General features: G+C 45.4%; 1 protein-coding gene across 3 annotated transcripts in view; it reads left to right on the plus strand.

Annotated features, from left to right (window-relative positions):
- Window positions 1-27,251, plus strand: part of MICU1 (Mitochondrial calcium uptake 1) — a 51,161-nt gene that overhangs the window by 18,133 nt on the left and 5,777 nt on the right. For all 3 annotated transcript variants that reach the window (XM_065434456.1, XM_065434457.1, XM_065434458.1), the window contains 5 exons: window positions 2,001-2,109; window positions 5,765-5,847; window positions 9,372-9,566; window positions 10,267-10,410; window positions 26,674-26,782. In XM_065434456.1, coding sequence (XP_065290528.1) covers window positions 2,001-2,109; window positions 5,765-5,847; window positions 9,372-9,566; window positions 10,267-10,410; window positions 26,674-26,782 — 640 coding nt within the window. The remainder of the gene's footprint in view (window positions 1-2,000; window positions 2,110-5,764; window positions 5,848-9,371; window positions 9,567-10,266; window positions 10,411-26,673; window positions 26,783-27,251) is intronic.

The raw sequence follows: 27,251 nt of genomic DNA on the forward strand, positions 1-27,251 counted from the left end.
GTTATTCCATGGTCTGCTGGTTGGTATGTTTATTGTTCCCTTGGCCAGCCTCATAGGAAAAAAAATTGCTTGCTGCCGTATTATGGCTGCAAAATTTCATTCTGGGCAGCCAGTTGAGCATGCTCATGCATGGTAAAATATCATGCAATTTCAGGAGTTTTCCATTTGCCTAAATTGGCATTGCAGCTTGTTAACATCTACTACTGTCTGTATAGCATGAAAGCCCTGTAACCCCTGTCTATTATGGGGTGAGTTTTGACCATACAGGGTCTGTCCTGAAAATAAAAAGACTGAGTATAGCACACACTTTATTTGACAGAATCTTTCAATACACCTAGTATTCTTCAAAATAAGAACCTTAATTGGGCATTCACACAACAAGCCCAGTGAGTTTCCCACTGTTTGTAGGCGTCTTGGAAGTATTTTTCTGCAATCTTGTTGAGCACCTTTGTTGCAGCCCTTTGGACATCTTTGGTGACCTTTCAATGCATGTTTTATTCTCAGAAATGGGAAGAAGTCACAGGGAGAGAGGTCAGGGCTGTATGGTGGCTGGAGAGGCGTGATTATGCCTTGTCCGGTCAAAAGCTTCCTGGCAGTGAGTGATACGTGCGATGGAGTATTGTCGTGGTGCAGAACCTGCATGGCGTGGTTCCAAAGTCCGCTCCATTGTTGCCATAACGCAGTGACAAAATAGGGGTACACTCTTAAGCATGTAGACTTGCTTCACCTGTCGAAGCCAACTGAGCTCATCGCGTTGTGAAGCTGAAGGTTCCCCACCTTTGCCCACACCAGTTTCCCGATCAAGGCACGTGCACACTATGTCACGTCTTTAGAACTATGCTTAAACAGCATGGCTGTCTCCTTACTTTCAGGACAGACTCTGTATAAGGGTATAAGTTTTTTGTTTTATAGGAATGTAAAATACGTAATATAGGCACTTATAATACAGACATCTTGTGCTGCCAGTTATAAGTACTAGTAGGAGTAAAACGTTGGAAAAAACATGGAACTATTGTGATATTAGGTATGTTTGCATGAAATGGCTTTTAACAATCTTTATAGCAGTAAAAAAAGTTCAACTTGACTGTTCAGCTGGGATGAGAACTCAAAGCTCAGTGATATGAACTGCTACTGGTAGCGCATGTGGTGCTAAACTGAATTACCTGCCACTTGGTTATTTCCTCTTGATTTGTGGCGAGGCAGGAAATATTAGCTTAGTATCAAAGCACACAAAGATTTTAATCAAAAGTATACAGATTGCCATGTTATGCTGAAACTTTATCACCTGGTTGCATAGTGGAAATCGTGTTGTAAACAACTGAAGGCTGTGCATATTGTTGCGGTTCACTGAGCTCAGAAGTGGACAGAGATCTTTAATTATGAGAACGGTGTGTTGTTCTGCAAGAGCAGACCCAGGCTAAGTTGTCTTTATTCTTCTCTTGAACCTGCTTGCATGCTCAGTGTCGTTCTTGTAATCAACATGGTTCGGCGCAGATAGAATCGCAGCAATATTATGAGCTATTTTTATCTTTGAAATCCATATAAGCACAAGTAGTGCAATGAGAGACCAACATATGGCCTGATTGCAGCTTTGGTCCCATCAGTGGCATGTGCAATTTTGACAAATATTCTGCATTCAGTCTTACAATAGGGAGCTCCAGAAATGGCATACCCAAGTGACTTTGCATACCCAAACACCAAAATGTATGCCTTTTGCATTCTTTTGCACTCTCTTTGCATACTCTTGTGCACCTGGCTAATGGTGTCTCCTAACTTTAGGTCTCCTATTTCTTACACTTCCTAGTGAAGGCGTCTCACAACACCTGACCTCTGTTAGTGCATTATTTTTCTGCACTGCAGGTAAACACAGAACCTTCAAATTTTGTTTAAGCACTGGAGATTGTCTAGCTGTGTCTTTGTTTGACTTCCCAAGCTCTTTAGGTATTTGAAGGACACTGCATTGAATAAGAGTGTTACATGCATTCCACCATTTGTTTCAGGATGAGAAAGTATTTTCAGGACTAAGCAAAGACAGCATTTTTTACAAGCTGAGTTCGTCTGGCTTGATCAGCTTTTCGGATTACATTTTCCTGCTCACCATACTGTCAGGTGAGGCCCTCGATGCACCATAATATAAAATAATTAAGCAAGTACTGGGAGACACCAAGATATGCATGTAATGAAAGTTTAGTTTAACACAAACAGCACTTCATCTTGGGATGCCACATGCATTCTACACTGAAAAAAAAAAAGCATTGCATTTTAAGTTTTTATGTGTTATTTGCATGCGACATTGAAAAGTGTAATCAAGAGATGAATCAGACCAGCTCTTTTTAAAACTCATGTCAAACTTGTCTATCAACAATAGGTAGATATCAAAGAATATTTCTTAGCATTTCTTACACTGATATTCCTGCATGATATGAAATATACCTAGTTTTAGCGAGTGCAAAGCAGTGTGTATATATAGAATAATTGTGTGCAATGCTAGTTGTGCACCTTACACTGAAATATGTTCTGTGTAGGTGCTTTGAAGGCTTTCTGCTGCGAGATATTAATTTGTACAAGTCTAATGATGCTCTTCATGTCTGAGCTACCACTAGCAACAGTTTCCTTCAGTGCCAAATTCTTCAGGAGTATTATTGTGGGGGTACAGCACAAAGGGTAAATGAGGATGTAAACAAGACAAGGATGAGGATTTGTCTTGGCTGCTGCTTAACCTTAACGTTGTACCCCCCACCGATAATGGATCACCAACCACCCCAAGCAGTCACCTTGCACATCAAAAGCACATTAGTATGACATGTAATCATGCTTTTTGTAGCATCCTGTGTCTAACCTCTGCAAAACAATGTAGGTACAGTCGACTCTCATTACAATGGACCCTGATAATCCAACAAAAACGTCAATTTTATTCCGTAATATCTGAAATGCCTCACCTCCAAAACTTTCGCCGTGATGCCTAACAACTTTATTGCAAAGAGTGAGTGACGAACGTCCAAAGTGAAAAACAAAAACTCGCAGTTTTGCCCGAAAGGCGAAGCATCGATTGCGATAGCAAATTAAGCAAGATAAGCGTGGCAGCAGCAGCGAACAAATTGACCTTCGTGCTCTCTCTCGCTCCAACCCAAAGTAAACGTCGAAAGCACAGCACATACAAAGCTGCCAGCACCAGGCACACTTTGTCCACATCGCAGATCCCTTTGAAGAAGAGGTCCGAGCAGACACACACTTTGTTCACATCGCAAATCCCTTTCAAGATAAGGCGCCCGCGTGGGCGCGCACTTTGTCCACATCGCACGCAGATCGCTTTCAATATACGACGCCCGCGCAGCCGCGCCATTAACAGCAGCCATCGGCGTAGACCCCCCCCCCCCCCCCCCCCGCCGTGCCTCGCACGCAAGAGACTGCGTGCTTCCGCCCCACTTTCCTCCCTCCTTCGCGCGCAAGGTATTGAGCCGCGATCGTCGGCTGACCCTCGCAAGTCAGATGCCAGCCCGTGTCAACACAGCAAAAGTCCATTTTATACGCCCAATGTTGACTCAAATTGATGCTAATTTCATTCACTGTAGCTGATAGTTCATTGTAGCGCAGTCCGTTAAAAGCAAACTTCATTGCATTAATACAGAGTTTTATAATAGGGCCCCAAAAGTTCGGGGCCCCAAAAAGCGTTGCGTGTTTTAGCGTAGTGGCACACAGGAATGAAGAGTTTTAGAATAGGGCTTTGCATTTGCGAATAGCGTCTTGCGCTGACAGTGCCACTACAGCGTCAAAGAAAAGCTATTAGAAATAATTAAATAAAATATACCATTTTATGATAAGAAGAGTAATTGGATTTTGTGTTATTGCATTTAATTACAATTCAGAGGTTATTCTATGAGTAGCAAGCAATTAGTTGCACTTAGTTTTGAGTGACCAACCCTACGTGCCTTCACCAGCCAAGCTAAGTTGTGTTAGGCCTATGAGTCATGAAATCGACAATCGAATTCGGAATCAGCGGTATCTAAAGAATCAATCTTCATAGCACACATTAATTGATAGAAAGTGATAACCGCAGTCACTTCTCCTAGCTTGTGAAGTTCACACATTACCTCAAATTGAGCCCAGTTTGGTGCTAGGTTAGAGCTGTAGCTTCGACGGGTGCTGCTGTGTTGATGCAAATCTTTTGGGGCACCTTTTGGGGCTCAGCTAAATCAGTGAAATAGCCTGCCCAACGCAAAGCCCAAACGTAGTTTGCATCTCGCACATGCGCAGTGGCTTCGACGCTATTTCTTTGGGGCCCCTATTCTAAAACTCTCTAATGAAATAGGTAGAACAAACTAAGGCTGAAATATGGTCCGTTATATCTGAAAATCTCTTGTACGCGGGTTCGTTGAAATGAGCGTAGACTGTTACATCATTTTAACTTTACTGAGAGAAGTGTTATAATACAGTAGTTTATTAGCTATAGTATTTGAAAGCCTGACAAAATATATAATGTGTGTCTTTGTTACATAATCTGTCATCATCCAATATTACTGTCAGATCAGAGATTACAGTTTCTTTCTAATCAACTTCACTTGCATCAACTATTGATGTTAACATTTTGAGGTGGTGCTAATGCTTGTCATTTTGTTGAACTGTTGAGGGACGTTGAGAAACAAAATAGAATTTTAGTACTTTTTCTTTGGCATGTACAATAGCCAACGATTAACTTGTCATGTGTTATTTCACTCTGTGGTTTTCTGCCTTACTTCCTACTTTGAATCCCGAATTTCTAATTTTTTGTACTACAGTGGAAATGAGTACTTGATTTTTTGTAAATGGTGCAACTTGTTCCAAAAGTGTTAACGATGGTTGAACAAATGTGGAAACACTGTCAAACCATCAACAGTTTTGGAATGTATGAAAAAGGGTGGTTTCCCATTCACATGCACCAGCGTGGAAAGCTTGCCGTGTGGTCACCCATTAAAATTGAGCTGGCTCTGAGCCAATTTGACCTGAAGAAGTATACTAACACTGAAGCAAACATTGAAGTCGGCCAGCCACTGGCCGCAAAGAAAGCATGTGCCAAGCCACATGTGAGATTCAGGATGATAGCAGCAGTGATGCTAAGTAATTTAGGACACAAGCAACTGTATCTTGAGTGCAAAAGGTTCTTGCAGGGTGGTTTTTCACACAGCGAGCCGATGTGAGCAAGGCCTTGCTCTCTGTATCAGCCATGTAAAATCATTTTTGGAATACCTGGTTTTACAGGTAGTCACCACCGTAATGAGACACTTCTGTAGATCAGTGTTTAATTTACTTTAAGTTTGAAGCATATCGTCTAATTTGAACTTCAGGTAACTTAGGCCATTTCTGTCTCACTGTCTCAAAGCCTATAGACAGTCTATAGACTGTCTATAGGCTTTCTATAAAAATTTTGTAAGGGATCACCTTCAGTGCGTGCTTATTGGCTGGTTTAGAAAAAAAACACTCAAATCATACAACATGCCGTGTGCTACGTGATCATTTCAACATTACAAAAGTGGTCGTGTGAAAATACATCCACAGTAGTTCTTTATTTTAGTGTAACAAGTCTAGTTCATACTTGACATTGTCTGAAAGCAACCGCAGTTCTCAAGCCTCACTCTTTGTCCGAGATTATGTGGGCTCGTGTAACCATGGATATCTTTGTATACAAATTACATAGCGTGTTCTCTTTGTACATATTTATTTTGCCAAGCACATGGTAAAAGCACTCCGAATATAACATAATTAATTTTTCAAACTTGTTTATTTTTAGCATCAAAGCATCAGTTCGAGATTGCATTTCGGATGTTTGACCTGAATGGAGATGGCAACGTGGACTATGATGAGTTTGAAAAGGTAGTCATTGTGCTGTGTTTTGCTTGTGCATGATAATTGTAATAGAGTTTCTCTTGGAGAACATTAAGTAAAGACAGACAGGAACTCGGCTGATGCACGTCAGCTCATAAGGCCATGCAGATTGGATTTTCTCCTAGATGGCGGCACTCAGAATTGTCCAGCATGATGGCCACTGCATGTACATGTGCCACCTGTTTGTTCGCATGTGCTCCATGCCTTCTGCAGCCTTGAAGCTCTTGTCGTCTGCTAGCAGTGGCCACAAGGTGCTTGTACCATGATAGATTTATTTGCCTTGCTTAATTTCTGCATAATAAACAGCATTCTGTATGTGAATGCCTGCATAATATTGTACATGCATTGATCTGTGTTTTTATTCTAACAATGTTAATGATCATGTGCTTACCATTGCTTTGTTTTTGCTCAGATTTTGAATTTCAATCACATATTTTGGTCTGCATTGTCCAATGCGCCTTTTTCATTATAGGTAACACCACTGCTGTATGGCTGGAAAACAATGCCATATGGATTCAATCCAACACTACTCTCTCTGTCTGTGTGTGCATCCTTGCATGTGTGCATGATGAATATGAGAACACTCGCTGTAGTGGCTGATTGGTTAAAACCACACTTGCACCTAATCATCAGGCAGCACATATTTCTTGCCAATACAAAAAACAAAATATTTGTTGCATCAGTGATGCATTATGTTATTCCTACTCATATTAGTTAAAGGCATTGATAAAATTTATAGTTCACATGCCATTCAGGGCAAGCATTATGCGAGACTTGCAGTTAAGCATGTGAATGCTAGTTGGACCAGATGCAAGGTTTATGCAGCAGTTTATTATTTTCACTTTCCACTGCAGATGCATAAAGAATTAGTGTTTCTGTGCATCATCATGGTGTTGTTTCGTTGCTACTGCTGTGTGTCATTTTTGATCGAGTGTTGATAGGAATAATTTTACAACTTGTCAATTGTTGCAAGGAGTATGAGGGTAAACAAAGGGCTTGCTAACCTGTGAGAAATGAGGTGGTGAGACAAGGAGGAGGAGAAGATCAAACATTTATTGAAAAAAAGAAAAAAGACAAGCAGGTGTCTTTCTGCTTGTGCAGGAAGGCGCCCTCAGGCCAGCACTCCTGCGGCTCTTGCCGTCTCCCAGGCCAGCTGCACCAGTTGCTGCTGGTCATGGGGGTCTGAGCTAGTTAGCATGGCTACCCACTGCTCGGGTGTAGGGTTGGGTATTTTCGGGGCAGCCTTTATGTTGGGGCACACCTATGTGGTGTGATACAGGGAGGCACAGTCGTTACAAAAGAGATATTTGTACGAGTATAGTGTATGGTGTATTGCGTGTAGTCTGCTTAAATGTGTTGATTTGTAATTATCGCCATGCTACGACATCTTCGCATGAGAGGGTCTTGTGTGGAGGTGGGTATTCTCCTATTTTCAGTCTGTGGTGTTGTAGTATGGCGTTGTATTGTAAAGGTACAGGCAGCATATATGTGGCCATATCCCTCTCTTGTGGCGGCCGGGAGGCATGCGCTTGGGCTACAGCATGCGCACGCTGACTTCCACAGAGGGACTCATGTCCTGGAGTCCATACTATTTCAACGTCTGGAAATTGGGAGGCTAGAAGAGTCACAGCAAAGACTATGTGCATGACATCGCCGTGAAAGAAACTGCATCACCAGTTGCAAAGTTGGCACTCCCGTCTGTCGTGATAGCCAAGAGCATGCAGTTTAAGCCCCACTACCCAACCAGAGCAGACACTGGTCCTGGCTGGTGAAGCCAAGCAGCAAGGATTTTAATGCAAACATAGTGCTGTAACATCCTAGAGAGTTAAGAAAACATTTATCTTGTCTTCATCTTCCATAACCTTGGAGTTGTGAAAATGCAATAGGGGCCCCCATTGATGGCCCAGTAACTGCTGCAGTCACAGGTAGTGTGGTCTGTATGCATTTGACAAAGGCTGTACACATATAGTCAAACATCAGTACTAAAACAAATTGTCAGATGCAGTAAAGCAAGTCTAAAATGTACCTGGCCATTGCTTTATTCCAGTGAGTTTTGTTCTGTTATTCAGAAACCGAAAACAAAAGGGTATGGGTTATAGTGAGGCAGAGTTTTGTTTCTTTGCAGCTCGAAAAATGTAAGCAAGATGCAAAATGTCCCAAAAGTTGCTCATAATGGTTGTATATCTGTCATCCTGTGCACAGAAATATGTGTTTTGTGTGTCTAAGCTAATTTTAATAACAAACAGAGCTCACCTCAGGCAAAAAAGGTTTTGCCTGTTGTAATGTGGAACAACATTCTGACAAAATAGGTGTGGCTATGCATTACTTGTTGGCACCACGGCATGTATACACTTTTATGGCAGACATTAGGTATAATAAACTAATATTCTCCCAGGTACAGTTGCAGTTTATATTTTCAAGCTTAAAATGAGACATAGCCACTGCTTAAAGTATACCTGTGTGAGATGGGAGACTTGCATGCATGCATGCTCTGCTCGTTGCATCAGTTTGCAAAATAAATTAGTGGATGCTATAGTATGGGGAAGGCAGCATTTTCGTCATTAGCTCCAAGCATTTTGGCTGCAAATTCTCATGCAATATTGATTTTATTTTAATAATGGAGCATAGTGTGTAGGATACATGGTAAATTACAGGGTTAAAGGTTTATTGACACAAACATGCTGTCACACTTTTGTTGCTGCTTTTTTTCCGGCTTGATGCCTGAATTCCACAATAGAACCATAGCAGCAACAAAAACAATTGCATAACTGGAGACTTTTAGCTTGTACGCTATTCCGGTAAACGGGAGCGGTTCGGGCGGATTACCGGATGGTCGGGGCGTAAACGTGAGCGGTGAAGCCGCCTGGTGTTGTAGAGCTCAACCAGACAAACGCAGAGCTAAAACTGCAGTAACTCACCATATCCTGCTTCGCCACCCGTGCAAATTTTTGGCAGCGGCGTAATTGTGAACACGATTACGCAACTGTCGAAAATTTACACCAGCAGCTAAGCAGAATATAGTAATTAGCTCTGTGTTTGTGTGGTTGAGCTTTGCGCCACCAGCTGGCGCCACCAATCTGGCTGCTCAGGTTGGCGCCCCCCGCTAAACCGGAAAACCGCCCGCGCTTGCCCGAATACCGGACACGCTAAAAGTCTCTACTGTTAAATGCAATTTCGGACATGAAGCTGAAAATGTCAATATGTCACGAAAACTGAAAGTAGTAGTCAGGTGATATCGCAAACCACTCATGTACAGGCTAGTCAGCACAGGGCAGTAGTTGAAGGGCACATAATTTGGTGTTTGTGGCATATTAAGTTCCCATTCACTAAAATGTCATTGCTAATAAATGACGATGATACTAATATGCTAGTATGCATGACCATAGAGCTTAGTGCTCATCATTGTACACTTTTAGCACAGGAGTTGCTGTTGTCTGGTAAGGGCTACCTGGCAACTGTGACACTGTTTAGCCTGCTTGATGTCTACAGCATGCATAATGGTTTGAATGCAGGTGCAGACAATAATCAGGCACCAAACTAGCTTTGGCATGCGGCACAGGGACCACCAGACAACGGGCAGCATCTATAGGGGAGTGAGCAGTGCTCTTTGCAACTACTTTTTTGGCCCCAAGCTTGACAAAAAGCTCACAGTAGAAAAGTTTTTGAACTTTCAACGGCAGTTGCAGACTGAAATCCTCACTCTAGAGGTAAGTGCACAGAAGCTCTGCGGATTTATTTTTCTGGATTCTATCACTCTGGGTCAGAATGATAACTCACTTTCCCATGTGGCTTCGTAAGCTTCTTGCTGCTCTGCTATCATCTGTTACCTTTATGTCACCCTTTTATCTTTTGTAGCATCCAGATAGCCATGAGAAATTAGCATTCTGATATCACAGATTATTTATGTCAGCTCAACTAAGTGATTTTATTAAAATGGGCATGATTAAACTTTTATGAAATAGATGTGCCTATGGTTATTCTTACTGCATGTTGCATACTCTTGTGCAGGCTCTTTTTCACAACCATGTTTCAATGCTCATCCTGTCTGCTTCTGTGACTCATCAGTATGTCTTTTCAATGATTCCTTTGTTGAATGTGTATCAGCAGGCCCAAAAAGTGGCTCTTCTACGTTTTTTATGTTGTTCATGATAGCATAGGTCTAGAGGAAGATTCATGTCTAATTTCTTTCATTGTTATGTTTCTTCTAAAATTTATTGGTGAAAGCCCGTCTGCCTGAGGCAAAAAATGCTCACAAAAGCTTCTAACAAAATGAATGTGGACCTTTAACTTCATTTGCCAACAGAGTTTCTTCCCTTCTACTTATGTCTTGTACTCTGCATGGATGGCACACTGCAGATGGAGTGCTCTGCCAGGTGTGCCATTGAATTTTTGTGCATTAACTTTCAGTTCATGCGTAAAGAGCCTGATGAACAAGGCATGATTAGAGAGTGGGACTTTGCTGACCTGCTGTTGACTTACGCTGGACTCAATGACAAAAAGAAGTCTCGTATGATCAAACGTATAAAAAAAAAGTTCAAGAGCCAGTCAGAGGTATGTGATCTTCCATTTAATTTTTGCTCAGTCGTTTTGATTTATTTCTTAGCTTAGGTGTTGCTTTGGGATGTTGAGCCCCATTTTTATTATTGCAAGGCAGAGACACTCAAGCTATGACAAAGTTTATATGAGATGCAGCCATTATGTTGATAAATATGGCTTGCACTTTGTGGCAATAACGTTAGTGGACAGAAAATGGACAAAAAAGTGCAAAGCATTAAGGGAAATTTTTATCATAGCTGTGCAAAGTGACCTTACTCCTCCATTCAGACTTTGGTTGCTTCAATGGGCAGTTACAATTGTTTCTTAAAGGGGCCCTACACTACTTTCTGAACATTAGTCTCTAGGCAATACTGCCATAAACATCAGAGCCAAATATCATTCTTGTACATGCAGCTGGGAGCCTACAATGTTGCTTAAAATGCTGCCTACCCTTCCAACTTTTCAAAACCCCTGCCACATTTTTTTTCCTTACTCTTACAGAAGAGTGCTCACAATGGCTACTGGGAAGATTTCTTCATAAGTCATGACTAAGCTCCAACAAAAAGCAGAGAAATCTCATCACTGTGGCGCATAGGCGGAAAGTTCACTTTTCCGGAGGGGGGTAGGGGGGACCAGCTTTCCAAACCCCATATTAATAATATATATATATATATATATATATATAATGAACTGGGTACGAGCCACGCGATGGCAATGGGGCTTTCCAGCCTGCCGATCTTCTTTGTCACAATCACCCCCGGAATTGAAGAGTAGCCATCCTGGCGACCTAGGAAGAGGTGGCCGGATCGTAATACTGCATCAGCCGGTCAATGCGTGCAGTCTCTCGCCCCCGACGCTGCAGATCGGGGGATGGCGATACAGGTTCGACCACGTAGTTCACTGGTGACGTTTGTGCGGCCACGCGGTAGGGCCCCTGGTACTTCGGTAGGAGCATGGACGAAAGGCCAGGAGCAGCGACAGGCGGGACCCAAAGCCACACGAGTGAGTTGACGGGGAAGGGGTGAGGGGGAGGATTGAGGTCATGACACTCTTTTTGGCGGCACTGTTCAGCAGACATCAAAGAACGGGCCAGTTGTCGGCATTTCTCGGCTTGCTTAGCAACCGCAGAAACAGGTGAGCATTCAGCAGGGTCCGGCCGATGCGGGAGAACCGTATCAATGGTGCTGGAGTAAAGCAGAAAGAATGGTGAGAATCCGGTAGTGGCTTGAGAGGCAGTGTTATATGCGTAAGTGACGAACGGAAGTACAAGATCCCAGTTGGAGTGGTCAGATGCAACATACATTGGTAGCATGTCACCAGGAGTTCTGTTGAATCGTTCTGCTAAGCCATTGGTCTGTAGATGATAAGCAGTAGTAGTGCGGTGAATAATTTGGCATTCAGGACGTCCAAGAGGAATGCATGGCCCCGATTGCTCAACAGTTCACGAAGTGCGCCATGGCGTAGAACGAAGTTGTTTAGAATGAACAAGGCGACGTCTTTTGCTGATGCAGCAGGCAAGGCGGCGGTTTCAGCATACCGTGTCAAATGATCTACGGCGACAACAATCCACCAGTTGCCAGAGCCAGTAGATGGGAGAGGCCCATATATATCAATGCCGACACGGTCAAATGGCTGAGCTGGGCAGGGAAGTGGTTAGAGAGGTGCGGTGGAGAGATGCGGGACACATTTGCGTCACTGGCAGGCAATGCAGGAGCGTACGTATTTGTGGACGAAGGTGTACATCGCTTGCCAGTAATATCGTAGGCGAAGCCATGTGTAGGTTTTTGACACTCCGCCATGACCACACTGCGGGTCAGAATGAAAAGCGGAGCATAAATCTTATCGTAGGTGGGGAGGCACTACTAATAGCCATTTGCGGCCGTCATTGTGGTAGTTGCGGCAGTATAAAAGTCCGTCGCGGATTGTGAAATGCTGCGCCTGTCGGTGTAACACTCGAGGTGCCGAAGTTGCCGGAGGATTTGACAAGAAGTCGAATATCATGACGATCTATGGGTTTTTTCATTGCTCCGATGCCATGTCCAGGGTGTCAAGTGGTAAGATGTCATGTGTGTAGGTAGAAGTGCTGCTGTCTGAAGTTAACTGGGGAGCGCGAGAGGGCATTGGCGTCAGAGTGTTTGGGTCCAGAGCGATAGACGACACGGATATCACATTCCTGGATTTGGAGGGCCCACCGAGCGAGGCGGCCTGACGGGTCTTTTAGGTTAGACAACCAGCAAAGAGCGTGATGATCCATCACCACGTCAAACCATCGACCGTAGAGATATGGACGAAATTTTCGAAGAGCCCATACAATAGCCAGGCACTCTTTTTCTGTTACTGAGTAATTGGCCTCAGGTTTCGTGAGGGCACGACTGGCATAAGGGACTACGTATTCGGCATTAGTGTTCTTGCGTTGTGCGAGCCAGCACCAAGGCCGACACCGCTGGCATCAGTGTGAAGTTCTGTAGGTGCGCTTGGATCAAAATGGCACAAGACTGGCGGAGACGTGAGTAGGTGATGAAGAGTCGTAAAGGCATCATCAGAGGCTTCCGACCAAGCAGAAAGTTCATTGTCGCCTTGGAGAAGTTGGTTTAGTGGTGCGATCACAGTAGCGAAATTGCAAGCGAAATGTCGAAAATATGAGCATAGGCCAATGAAGCTGCGTAGTGCTTTCAAGTTAGTGGGCTTTGGAAATTCGGATACGGCACGAAGTACAGCAGGATCAGGAAGAATGCCTTCTTTGGAGACAATGTGGCCTAACATAGTCAGTTTTCGAGCTGCAAATCGGGACTTCTTTAAGTTAAGCTGGAGACCAGCATTCTGGAGACAGGTGAAAACTTGATGTAAATGCCGAAAATGGGTCGCAAAATCAGGGGAAAACACGACAATGTCTTCAAGGTAGCAGAGACAAGTATGCCACTTGAGGCCACGGAGAATGCCGTCCATCATGCATTCAAAGGTGGCGGGCGCATTGCGCAGACCGAACGGCATTACAGTGAATTCATATAAGCCGTTTGGTGTTACAAACGCGGTTTTAGAACAGTCAACGTCAGCCATGGGCACCTGCAGTAGCCAGAGCTACTGCAGGTGCCAGATCTAAGGAGGAAAAAAACTCCTTGCAACAGTCAAGTGCGTTGTCAATACGTGGCAATGAGTATACATCCTTTTGGGTAATCTTGTTAAGTCTTCGATAAACGATGCAAAATCTTATGGTGGCATTTTTTTCTTTTTCAACTAGGACGACTGGTGATGCCCAGGGACTACTAGAAGGCTGGATGACACCGCGATTGAGCATATCGTTCACCTGGTCATTGATAACGCGTCTTTCAGTTACTGATACTCGGTACGGACGCCGTCGAATTGGTGCATGGCTCCCAGTATCGATAGTGTGCGAAACAGTCGTTGTGCGGCCGAGTGATGTTGCTTGGCAGTCAAAAGACGAAGAGAAGCCTTGGAGCAAGCGAAGAAGTTCGTCGCACTGCGTCGTCGTAAGGTCACTGGCAATAGCTGGCGTAAAAGAGCGCGGCAGTGACTGAGGAGGCGATGGCTCGAGAGCAGCAAGATAAGTGGAGTCGTCCATCGTGTCAAATATTGAATATGAGGTCAGTGGCTCTGCTCTGCCAAGGCTTTCACGGCGGCGTAAAGTAATTGGCTCAGCCGATGGGTTTGAGATGCACATGAGAGAGGCGCCAGGTTTGAACTCGAGGACAGTGAACAGCAGTGGTAGTGAATGGCGGCGAACTAAGAGTTCAGACGGAGCGAAGAGTGCTGTGCCGTCATCTACAGAGCCACAAGAGATACTGACAAGAGGGGAACACCAGGCAGGTATAACGGTGTCTTCTGAAACGGCGATTTTGTGACAATGGTCCTTATGATCAGTAATAATATCGGTCGAAAACTGAAACAGCTCGATTTGGGCGCGGCCGCAGTCAATGATCGCATGATGTGTGGAGAGAAAGTCCCAACCGAATATGACGTTGTGTGAAGGTGATGGCAACACGATGAATTCCATGATATAGAGGACCTCCTGGATTACGACACGAGCAGTGCAGGCGCTGGATGGCTCGATGTGCTGTGCGTTGGCAGTTCGAAGAGAGTCCAGAAAGCGGCGTCATCACTTTTCCCATCTTGCGGCAAATACGGGCATCTATTGCTGAAAGTGCAGTGCCGGTGTCGACAAGTGCTAGCGTCAATGTTCCTTCTATTGCGACTTCGATAACGTTCTTCGGCGAAGTGTGAGGCCTTATACGTTTCGCTGACACCGCAGTTATCGCCTCCAGAACTGCGATATTTAGTTTTCCTGGCGCAGAGGGCTTTGCGGCAAGTGCATGGAGGAAAGGGAGCGGCGGCGAGGAGGTGAACGGTGAGCGGCGGAGAATACAGTGTCGACGGCAGGAGGAGATTCAAAGGTGTCCGAATAGTTGCGGCGTTGTTGGAAATGTGGCGCATATGGACGCACATTGTTGGAGGCGTTCGGTGTAAGTAGGCAACAGTGACATGCCACGTGTCCAGCACGGGCACAATAAAAACAAACTGGACGGTTGTCTTCCGTGCGCCAATGGTCTTTAGGTCGTGCATAGTGCACCAGTGGACGGACTGGAGGAGATACGGCTGGGCGCAAAGGTGGGTGAAGGGGGCTGTAGGTCTGTGGCGCAGGCCTCATCGCAACTTCGGCGTACGTCAGGGGAGTGGCCGTCGGAGCCTGCTGGAGCAAAGGGGAAATGTGGTCGGCTACCTGCTCCTTGATGACAGATAGGAGAGTGGGCGCCAACGGAGTACTCAGCTGGCCATGTGTAAGTGGAATCAAGGAAAGCTGACGAGCCACCTCTTCACGGACGAACTCCTTGATCTGTAGCAGCAGTGAAGTGTTATCCCGGGCAGCAGCCAAGCTCGACATTGAAGTGGCCTGAGGGGTGGATGGGCGGGTAGCTACGCGTTGTTTGCGCAGTTCGTCGAAGCTTTGACAGAGACTGACGAGTTCAGAGACTGTCGACGGATTTTTTGCCAACAGCATCTGGAAGGCGTTGTCTTCAATGCCTTTTAAGATATGGTGGATCTTCTCGGCATCAGCCATTGTGACGTCAACACAGTTGCAGAGGTCGACAATATCTTCTATATAGCTGGTAAATGTCTCCCCGCACTGTTGCGCACGGCCACGCACACGTTGCATGGCGCGAAGGTTGCGAACTGCGCGGCGCCCAAATACCACTGTCACGTTAGTCTTGAAGGCCGTCCACGTTGTCAGATTATGTTCGTGGGTGTGGTGCCACACGCTGGCAACACCGCTCAAATAAAACTACACGTAATTCAGTTTTTTGGTGTCATCCCAGTGGTTGTGGATGTTCACCCGGTCGTAGTCAGCGAGCCAGTCTTCTACGTCATGGTCTTCGGTACCACTGAAGATGGGTGGGTCACGTTAACGCAACGAGCTGGGGCAGACCACGCTAGGCACCGGGGCAGCGGGTTGTGGTTGTGGTGGTCCTTCTTCCGGCATTATGAAGACGGGCTGCAGTGTCCGATTACGAAGTTCCAGAATTCCAGTTGTACCCAACAGCTCCACCAATTGTAAGGGGGTTTATTCGGCTCGTGGAGCAGCAGCGACAAACTCAGCACCAGCAAGTAGGGCGCAGCCAGCGAACGAACTGGGTACGAACCACGCGATGGCAACGGGGCTTTCCAGCCTGCCGATCTTCTTCGTCACAATATATATATATATATATGTATGTATGTATGTGTGTGTGTGTGTGTGCACGTGCGTGTGTTATTAATATGTTTCGTGGGCTCTGACCACGCACGAAATGCAAAAAGCAATGGAATGTGCATAGAATGTTTCAAAATCCCGGCTCTGCTCACACTGCATCGAAAGAGTGTGCACGCAGCTATATTTCGCGCCAGAAACTAATAGCTTCAGACGAAAGCCAAATTAAAGTGAGTGTTTTATTTTTCATGAAAGTGCATTCGTGCTGCAAAAACAGGTTCGCGTCCAAAAATAAAAGCGAAATAAGCAGACTGGGAAACGACCAATGTGTAGAGAAAAGGCAAAACCGATGTGTTCAAGAAATTAAATGTACCACTTCTAAATTATCGGAATCGGCAATTGGGACGGCTGCACGAAAAAAAAAAGAAAGAAACATCCGATTTCAGTGTGCCCTTATTATCTTATGAAATCGTAAGTGCTGTTGAACACCAGCTCCTGCCTAGAAGATGTGTTCGAATAGGTCTCATTCTGCAGCTACGCAGTACTGCGTCCGCTTTATCACATCTTCAGTGGCTTTCTTGATGACCGATGCTCGAATTCTATGGCAGACATCTGTTAACCTTGCCTTGAGCTAATCTGATGTCCATTTTGATCATGTAAGCATGATCTTTCACATAACCTCAAAGAAAGAAATAGAGTGGAGAGAGGTCAAGTGACCTAGCCGGGCAATTTACAAGCCCGTGCCTTCCAATCTATTGCGCATTAAAAGTCGCATCCAGCCAGTTTCGTGCTCGGCTGCTGCTCTGTATTGGTGCTCCGTCTTACTGATACCACAGAAGTGGAAGACTTGACAGGAGGACTTTGTGGAGAAACTCATCCACCACTCCTTCAGGGATTTCATCCACGTAATGCCGTCCAGTCAGTGTGTTATCGAAGAAGGTGGGATTGGTGGGACACCGGCGTAAATTCCACGCCCCACACTGAACGACCACTGTTACTGGTGTTGCCGATTGCGCTTTACGCAATGTGCATTGTAGTGACTGCAATAGTGTGCATTATGCAAATTTACCTGGGCGTTTCTCTAAAAATGGGCTTCATCTGTGCACATGATGTTGCTCAAAAAGTCCAATGAATTATCGGCTTTTGTGAGGACCCAGTTTGAGAAATCTAGACAATTCTACAGGTCCCTATTTTCCAAGCATTTGTGCTGGTTAAGGTGGTATGGCTGAAAGGCCGTCGTTTAGAATCCTCTGAACTGATGACTTGAAAATTGGTACCTGGGCAGCCACGTCCCACATGCTAGCATAAGGGTTTGAGTCCATAAATGCTAGAACATCCGTGCGTAGGCTAGAGCTCAAAGATGGAGTCTTACGCCACTGTTTCTTGAAGCTGCCGGTTTGTCTCAAGTATTCATCATTTCTGATGGTAGGCCACGCGGTCAATCTACGGCCATACTTCCCAAGACTGATATATAGTTGCGGCCTTCCTCTTGTCATTATTTGCAGCTCCCAAGGCAAGGATAATTTTTACCTTCTGGTCATTAGAGAAAGACATGGTGACTGGGACAAAACAAAACACACCTTTAAACATTTGCACTGTTGTTGTGAATTCACTTCGGTCGTGATAGCTTTTGTGGCACAAAAAAAAAAAGAACCATGTGTCCACTTTATCTACGTTAAGGCAACAGCTATCACAGCTTCTTTCCAACTAACACCAAATGCGACGTGTTATTATGGCTGAGGCGCGGCAGATAAGGCACTAGCTTGATCACAATGTTTTTCTTTATTTTGTTATGGCTAATTCAGAGGGAGCTTGTTCGAGGACACTGCTTTATGATGTGGGCGGGAGCGGAATCACGTAGTATTCTTCATATTTCGGGGGGTTTGTGTATCGTTAGAAAAAAATTAGTACGTAATTTGTACATCACTGAAAATACCGCACTTAGATGTTCTTGGCTCTGCCTACAAATGCCTCACTGACACTTTGATAATTATGATATTACGCCTTGAGTTAGAAAATTAGTTACGATTACCTAAATAAATCTCAGTAATGAAAAAAATTACTGGCAGCTACTCTACTGTACCGGAAACAATATGCACTAGGTTTTCTTCGAGTAACGCAATAGCTCTTTTTTTTAATCAAGTGCATGCTAGTTGGCTGGGACATCGTGTATATATTTATGACCTCTGCGTGCAAGTGACGATGTTTCTATTCCTTATGAATGTCGTAAATTATGAGATGTTTTTCATGTGTTGTTAGCATTGCTTAATGGAAAGAGAAGCAATAATGAGACACATATCATTCACGTGCATTTCACTTGCCGTTGATAAAAGACTCTGCTGAAGCGGCCACTCAAGTTGGCAGGTTTTTGTTTCAGGGTCAAAAAAGCACACAAAGCAATTTGAAATGAGGTTAACACACAGCAACATATTCATTCTCTGAGCATAGGGTATCCCTACCTTTAGAAATAATTTTTTATTGGCTACCTCCTTCTCTTTCAAAAAATATAATAAACATTTTCCTGTGTCTGTATTTAAATATACTGTGTATGTGCATGGTGTTTACAGTGGAAATTTAAAACAATGATGATGTGAGAAAACACAGATGAGGCAGCCACTGCTGGTACTTCTAATGTGCTTGTTCTCTATTGTCAGGGTTTGCAGAAATAAAGGAAAGTATGAATTGAAATTCGAGCATGTCTGCGGCAACAATGATGCAGTAAGCTATTAGCCACAATAAAATTTTTAGTGTATAGGTCGAGGCAAGTAAAACAATATCTAAAATGATGTGGGTGACAAAACTCTGGCAATGACACGTTTAGGTGGGCGCGTGGGAGACTTCAGCATCGCCGAGGGAGGGAGCCCCCCGGAGCCCCCCGTAGTCGGCGCCTATGCTGTGGTGCCATCTGGTAGTGAATGGCGATACTGCTGAACTTATCCTATTGCCACCAAGCTGGGTGGTGTGGTGTAGTGTTGCAGTATCCAATCTCAAGGTCATGCCAACACGAAAGCTTAGCAGGATGATGGGCAAAGCATAGTGGGCATTGCTTCTCGTGTACACAATTCACTCTAGGAGCAACAACAAGGACAGAAAGGTTGTGAAAACACAGCAGTGGCAGCGTTAGAGTTCCATTAATATAAGTCACATTATGTAGCTTTCTTCTTGGAGAGGAGATGCCTGTAATATCAGACACATTATGCACCTTTCATAAAAGGTGTAGAATTCGTTGGGACCCACTTGATTTGTGCAACCACAGTTTTTATGGTGTCAACACTTGTGGAACTTATTTTCCACAGTCATGTCCATATTAGAAATTTTAAGAAAGTTGATGGAAGATATGTATCATTGAGACCAAGGACTTCAGATGTGGCTAGGAACAGTATCACTAATGATGCAAAATAGGTTAGTATGTTGTCAAGGTGGAGCCAACTGCAACAAACCTAGGGTAGAAATATCTTGCCAAGATTTTCCTTGAGAAGTGCCCAGATGTTCTTACTCTTTGCACCCACTTCTTTTCTCCACTACTGCTCATTCAATGATTTGGCTGCAGCAGCTAGCACATATGTGCTACAACTTCAGTTAGACTTGCTTACAACTCTTACCCCCTCCTTGCGTATGCCTCTACAACTACCCTGAAAAGGCATTGGTCCCATGTTAGATTTCCAGACCAAGACAATTTTTTCTTGAACCACAAAGCTTTCTTTCTGAGAAGCCTGTATAGGTTTCCTTAGTAGCTTCATGCTACAGTCAGGTAGATGACAATTTTTTCTTATACAACTGGAATAGCAGATTTGGATAAGCCTCAGACATAAAAAAAATAGTTAATGTACAGGAAGAAAGTCTTGTTGAAATGCAGTGTGCCAGAAAGACACCTATGCATTTCGGAAGCTTGTTCAATATAAATCATTACCAGCAAAAACAAAAAAAGAGGAGTATCTACTGCATATACATTGCACATCACCCATGTGTAGAGCGCGCGAACGCTGACCGCCGCCAAGGCGCTCCGGAGTCAGCCAGCAACGTCTAGCAATAGTGGCTGGGCCCGAGATTAGATGCGTCAGTTGCGCATGCCCAGACACTTCTTATCTCGAGCCCAGCAGCTACTGTTAGATGTCGCTGGCTGTCTCCGGAGCACTTCGGCGGCTGCTGTTCCCGCACTCTACACGAGGGTGATGCACACTGTACATACAATGTTCTTTTTTTTCTTTTTTTTAAAATGACGAATCAGCCAGCAAAGTGGAGGGAAGTTAATGAAAAAATTGTCACCCACCCGACTGTGGCACTAAGCTATAGATTTCTGATATAGATTTCTCAGAAAGTTTCGCAATTGAAAAAAACTTCGACCTGGTTTGGGATTTTTTATGAAACAGCTATGAGCATAGTGATCGTGACAGTTTTGCAGAGGAGTTGTAAGGAGAGGGAGACATGCTTTGCCACTAATAACATGCGATTCAGAAAACTAACCAAAATTTTTTCATGTCTTATTAGAACCATGGGGGCACTAATTTATATAGAAAATTTAGAGGCAGTCACATTTGAGTGCATTCCCATTTTCTTTATCTTGAAAATTGCACCTAATTCGAAATTATTTGAAAATTTTCAACACTCTATCCAGGCGATATTGACACTGATGTGGGGCTCCTGCACCGCGGGACGGCGCGCGCGAAGGTCGGCGCCATGAAAGACGATGAAGCATGTTGTAAGCTGCACGCTCTTCTTCTGGCCCGCCATTAAAGAGAAGCGTCTATTTTGTAAGACTCCATCTTCAATCTACGTTACATTTTTCTGGTGGAGGTGCGGGGTACATGCGACCACTCCCAGATCGAACACCGTCTACAAGCCCAGTACGAAGTCCGGTCGAGCTGACTCCTGTTCACGTATGGACAAGCCGTCGACTTCAAGGACTGCCACCTGAGCATGAGTCTCTACCCAATCGAGTCAGAAGGATGAGTACATCGGTTCCATCTTCTTCCTCAACCGCACTGACCGAGGTCGTCCTTAACCAGCCTCGAATCCCCACGTCCTTCCATGGGGAAACCTTCGAGGATGTTGAGGACTGGCTCAATCACTTTGAGCGTGTCGTAAAACTCAACAGCTGGACTTGAGAGCACAAGCTACGCAACGCCTACTTTGCCCTCGAGGACTATGCACGGACATGGTTTGAGAACCAGAAGGAGGCCCTATCAACATTGGACGAATTCCGATGGCAGCTAATCAGCACATACGCTAGCCTCGATCGCAAGGAGCGAGCTGAATCTGCAATTCAGGCGAGAGTACAGAGGCCGAACGAAAGCATTGCAATGTTTGTTGAAGATATGTGCTGACTTTTCCGACGCGCGGATCCAACCATGCCGGAAGAAAAGAAGCTCGGGAACTTGATGCGTGGTGTCAAGCAAGAGTTATTCGGTGGCCTAGTACACAACCCACCAAAGACCGTTGCAGAGTTTCTCTTAGGAGCCATATCAATGGAAAAGGCACTGCAGCAGTGAACAAGGCAGTACAATGGCGACATGTCGACCCTATTGCGTGACCCCTTGCTATACCCTTGGACAATACCGGTGCCTTGCGGGAGCTCATTAGGCTTGTTGTTCGAGAAGCGCTCCTAAAGCTTCAGGTGGCTCTGGCATCAGTGCAGCAACTCGCTCTGGCTGAGGTCGTCCGGGAGGAAATCAGGCAGGCAGTTTAAGTCCCAGAGTGAAGTGAGACACCATAGCACAAGGTACGGCAGCCACAGCCTCGCATGTAGTATGCGAAAGCTGCACGAAGTTCGTTGTCCTCGATTTTTCACGATGTGAGCGACGTCCCGGACTTTCATGGTGTGCACGCCATTGAACAAGCAGCTGGCGACTTCAGGCCTCGCCGCACACCATTCATGGCTGAAACACGACCACCCTGCAAGAGCGATGTATGGCGCACTGCAGACCGGAGACCCTTGTGTTTTCATTGCGGTAAGCCGATCGCCTCTACAGGGTGTGTCCTGACCACTGAGCTGGGCTCCGTGGATTTTCACTGAATGCGCTGTGCCCGCGCAATGGTGAACGCCCCCCTGGAGATTTAAGCCTACCTCGAAGACACCAGGACCTCGTTTGCCCCACAATTCCGTGACCCTTGGTCACTGTCACCCGCCCGAAACAGGTCTTCCAGCCCCCTCTTCACGCCGAGCGCAACAACATTGCTCACCCAGCCCTGCCTCCCGGGAAAACTGAGTCCAGCGACCTGTGCAGGTGAGGTTGCTGACGTTGTGAACACTGAAGATCCTCCAGTACGATGACCACAATATGACGTAATTGAGATGCAGAGAAAGCAGTGTAGTTTTGGTGTCAGTATCTTGCGACGTACCAGTTACCATAGATGACCACGAAGTCACGGCGTTAACCCGGGTGCGAACATGTCTGTTATGAGACAGAATCTCGTGCGTATACTGAACAAATTTTCAACACAATGGACCGGAACTCAGATTCGTACTGCAGGAGGGCACCTCATAACTCTAATGGGCCGGTGCACGGCACGAGTCAATATTTGGGGCTTCACTTACATCGGCGACTTCGTCATTTTTCATGAATGTTCAAAGGACCTTATACTCGCCATGGATTTCCTTCAACCGAACAGTGCCATCATCGACCTGCAAGAGTCTAGAGTCAGCTTCGCTACTACGCAAGCCATAGCGAACAGTAATGGTGACATCGCGCTTCGCGTAGCTGACCATCACGTCACGTTGCCGCCCAAGAGCAGCGTGCTTGCCATTGTCCGATGCGACACGGAGGACGATGCCAAAGGAATTGCTGAGGCAAACATCCCCCTGCTGCTTGAGCGCCACATTTGCATAGCCAGAGGTGCGAAACAAATGTTTAGTCGTTTTGCTAACGAACTTTGACAACGAGTATCGGCATGTACCGCGAGGAATGACAATCACATTTTTTCGCGTAATCATTGACGTTACTGACATTGCCAAATTGGAAATCGCATTGTCTCTGCAATCTGAGTTACCAGCCTAAAAGAATGGATTCACGTTAACGCTGCTCTGCCAGACCATCAGAAAGACCGTCTACTGAGTCTCGTGAACGAATTTGCGGACTGTTTTTCAATGCCATCCAAAGTACGGCGCACGTCCATCAGAAAGCACCGCATTATTACGGACGAGTCCACACGTCCTGTTCGTCAGCATCCTTACAGAATGTCTCCAGTGAAAATGGAAGCGATCAAGCATCAGGTGAAGGAAATGCTCCAAGATGACGGGATCCAGCCGTCCACAAGCCCGTGGGCCTCCCCTGTAGTGTTAGTCAGAAAGAAAGACAACACACTACACTTCTGTGTAGATTACAGAAAGTTGAACCGTGTCACCAAGCGCGATGTTTATCCATTGCCACGCATCGACGACGCGTTGGATCGTCTACAACATGCCAAGTTTTTTTCTTCCTTGGATCTTAAATCAGGGTATTGGCAAATCGATGTTGATGAACAGGATCGTGAAAAAACAGCGTTTGTGACACCTGACGGGCTTTATGAGTTCAGGATTCTCCCCTTCGGTCTCTGTTCCTCACCTGCCACCTTTCAGTGGATGATGGATACCGTGCTTGCTGAACTCAAATAGCAAACCTGCCTCATATACTTGGACGACGTTATCATGTTCTCGAGCACGTTTGATGAAGATCTCGCACGACTCGAGAGTGTCCTCGTTGCAATCCATACTGCCAGCCTTACCATCAAGCCTGAAAAATGCTACTTTGGGTTCCAAGAGCTCAAATTTCTTGGCCATGTCGTCATCCTGGTCCTGCAGTCATCCTATCAGATCCCGACAACTTAGCTGCCGTCACCGAGTTTTCACCACCCACAGACAAGAATGCTGTCCAACGCTTCCTTGGTTTATGTGCATATTATAGGCGCTTCGTCGAGGGATTCTCCAAAATTGCTGAGCCTCTGACACGGCTTACACGCGACAATGTGCCTTTCATTTGGGTGGACGAGCAGCAGCAGTCGTTCAATGAATTGTGCAAGCGTTTGCAAGCGGCCCCAATACTTGCTCATTTCGACGAAGATGCTGACACTGATGCCATACTGTCATACTGATGCCAGCAATGTGGGTCTCGGCACAGTTCTTGTGCAGTGGCAAGCTGGTGCAGAATGCACCATTGCTTATGCAAGCCGCAGTCTCACCAAGGCTGAGAAAAACTACTCAACCTCTGAAAAAGATTGCTTAGCGGTTGTGTGGGTAATTAGTAAATTCCGACCCTACTTGTACGGTAGACCCTTTAAGGCTGTCAGCAATCACCACGCTCTGTGCTGGCTTGCCAACCTCAAGGATCCTTGAGGCAGACTAGCCTGTTGGAGCCTGCGCTTGCAAGAGTACGACATTACAGTTGTCTACCAGTATGGAAGGAAGCACAGCGATGCTGACTGTTTGTCACGCACATCACTCCCTACGACGTCATCGGACTCTGACTATGACTTGCCATTTGTCAGCGTTATCGATGCCATAAAGATGGCTGAGTACCAGTGCGCTGACCCTGAGCTGCTGCCGCTGATCGAGCACCTTTAAGGAGTTGAAGGTGTTTTAACCTGCTCGCTCGTGTGTGGCTTATCATCGTACTATTTGCACAACAACGTCCTTTACAGGAAAAACTGCAGAAGCGGTCCAAATACGTACCTCCTTGTCGTGCCGTCGGCGCTGCGCCAAGAAATGTTGTAAGCCTGCCATGATGAGCCATGCACGAAACACCTGGGATTCGCTAAGACATTAGCAATGATATGACAGAAGTATTACTGGCCCTGGCTTTTCTCTTCTGTGCAACGGTATGTGAAGACCTGCCGCGATTGTCAGCACCGCAAGAAACCACCAGCTAAACCGGCTGGCTTTTTCCACCCTGTGGACCCTCCTCAAGCACCGTTCCAACAAATAGGAATGGATCTACTTGGGCCATTCCCAGTGACCTCATCGTGCAATGGATAGATAGTCGTCGCTACCGACTACTTAACCCGGTACGCCGAAACTGAAGCTATTCCGCAAGCAAACTCGTATGAAGTGGCCAAATTCTTTGTACGCCACATCATTCTATGACATGGTGCACCGTCTGTTCTCATCACCGACCGCAGTACAGCCTTTACAGCCAAACATCTGCAGAACGTTCTCCAGCTGATGGATAGCTCTCACTGCAAGAGCACTGCGTGTCACCCTCAAACCAATGGATTAACGGAACGTCTGAATAGAACGCTGGCTAATATGCTCTCCGTGTATGTCAACGTAGAGCACAAGATGTGGGACGAGATTTTACCCTATGTGACCTTCGCGTATAACACTGCTGTACAGGAGACTACACAGTTTACGCCGTTCAAACTTGTATACAGGCGCCACGTCACGTCAGCACTTGACGCCATGCTACCTCTGGCCGATAATAGCCCGACCAATGAACACATGGAAGAGTTCGTACAAAGAGCTGAAGAAGCACGCCAGCTTGCTCGGCATCGTATCCGGAGTTAACAGCCTACCGACAGCCTTCGTACAACCAGGGTTGACGCGACGTCCATTATGATACCGGCACCTGCGTGTGGGCCTGGATGCCCATCCATCGCTGTGGACTCTAGGAAAAGTCGATCCACCGGTATTTGGTTCCTACAAGGTTACACACCGCCTCAGTGACGTGACCTACGAAGTCGTCCCCTGCAGTTCTGACCCCGATTCGCTCCGTCGTCGTCCTTGCGCTGAAGTTATTCATGTAGTAACAGGAAACCCTACTATGCACCTGCATGAACACCGAGATGCACCTGAGGCGCTCCATTTCTTGTCGTCGCTGAAAGAACTTTTTGACGTGACCGAGACGGTCGCTTTTCGCATGGGGGCAATTGACACTGATGTGGGGCTCCCACACTATGGTATGATGCACGCAAAGGTCGGCACCATGAAAGACGATGAAGCGTGTTGTAAGCTACATACTCATCTTCTGGCCCGCCATTAAAGAGAAGCGTCTATTTTGTAAGACTTCGTCTTCAATCCATGTTACATTTTACGTTACAATATTGAAACCGAACACACCGGGAGTGCAGGAAAGGCAGCCCTGCAATTATGTCGGGTGGAAATTCCCTGTGATGAAGCGCATAATGAAGTTTGAATGATGGCACATTGTGGCAAATACTGATACAGCACGTCGCAGCAAATGTTTACCAGGCAAAACATGTATCGATACCTGCCTCAACGTGCTGCAACTAAAGCTTCGTTTTGCTTTTCGCCACATGAAGTGACAAAAAGTGAAGAGCAGTAGTAAATTTGTTGCTTGTATCTGAGCAATAGTTCTTCCTGCACATTGTGCTCAGCAACACCGGATTTTAACATAGATTTTACTGATTTACACAGTTAATAATTGAAAATTAGAATTTGAAAATCTTGCAGCTTATTTTGGATCATTTACGAGGAAGCATAATTAAGGTCATATCCTCATCTGTGTATGAATGACAATAATATTGTGCAATCTGTTTTCATTTTAGATGTGACATTAATATTTTCTAGAATTCTTCATTGTTTATTGTTTTTTTTTTAACAGTGATGTTTAACATTATTCGCATGCTTGCTTCCTTATACTTAAACACAGGGTATCAGTCTTGAAGACTACCTCCAGTTCTTCCACTTCCTAAGCAACATTACAGAAGTGGACACTGCACTGACATTTTATCACATAGCGGGAGCTTCCATTGATGAAGGTATGTGTAAATTTCTAATAGATCTTGCAAAACTGAGAATTCAGCTGACTTGATAGTTGCAAGTTTGGGGAATTTGATAATAATCTATGCTTTGGTATAGTGTATGGATGATCATACAGTCGAACCCACTTATAACGATACCGGTTTTAACAATATATCGGTTATAACAATTAGAAGCTGCTGCACCGTCAACTTTTGTATGTTTTCCATGCTTGAATAAACCGCTTACTACAATGCCCCGATACTGCATTATCGGTTATAACGATGAAGTCTGGCTGCTGGGTGTCCAAGCCAAAATGTAGCAAAATGCGAAATCCTTGAAAAGAAAAGAAGAAAACGAGAAATTCGAGCTGCTGCATGATGGTCCACTACCCCAACGGCTGCCGTGCACTTGTTTTCCAGCCTTCTCTGTGTGCCTCTCTCCCGTCGCTGTTTTACCCCTCCAAACGCAAATGGGCTGCACCTGTAG

Source organism: Dermacentor albipictus, chromosome 1, assembly GCF_038994185.2.
Source record: "Dermacentor albipictus isolate Rhodes 1998 colony chromosome 1, USDA_Dalb.pri_finalv2, whole genome shotgun sequence".
NCBI lineage: Eukaryota > Metazoa > Arthropoda > Arachnida > Ixodida > Ixodidae > Dermacentor > Dermacentor albipictus.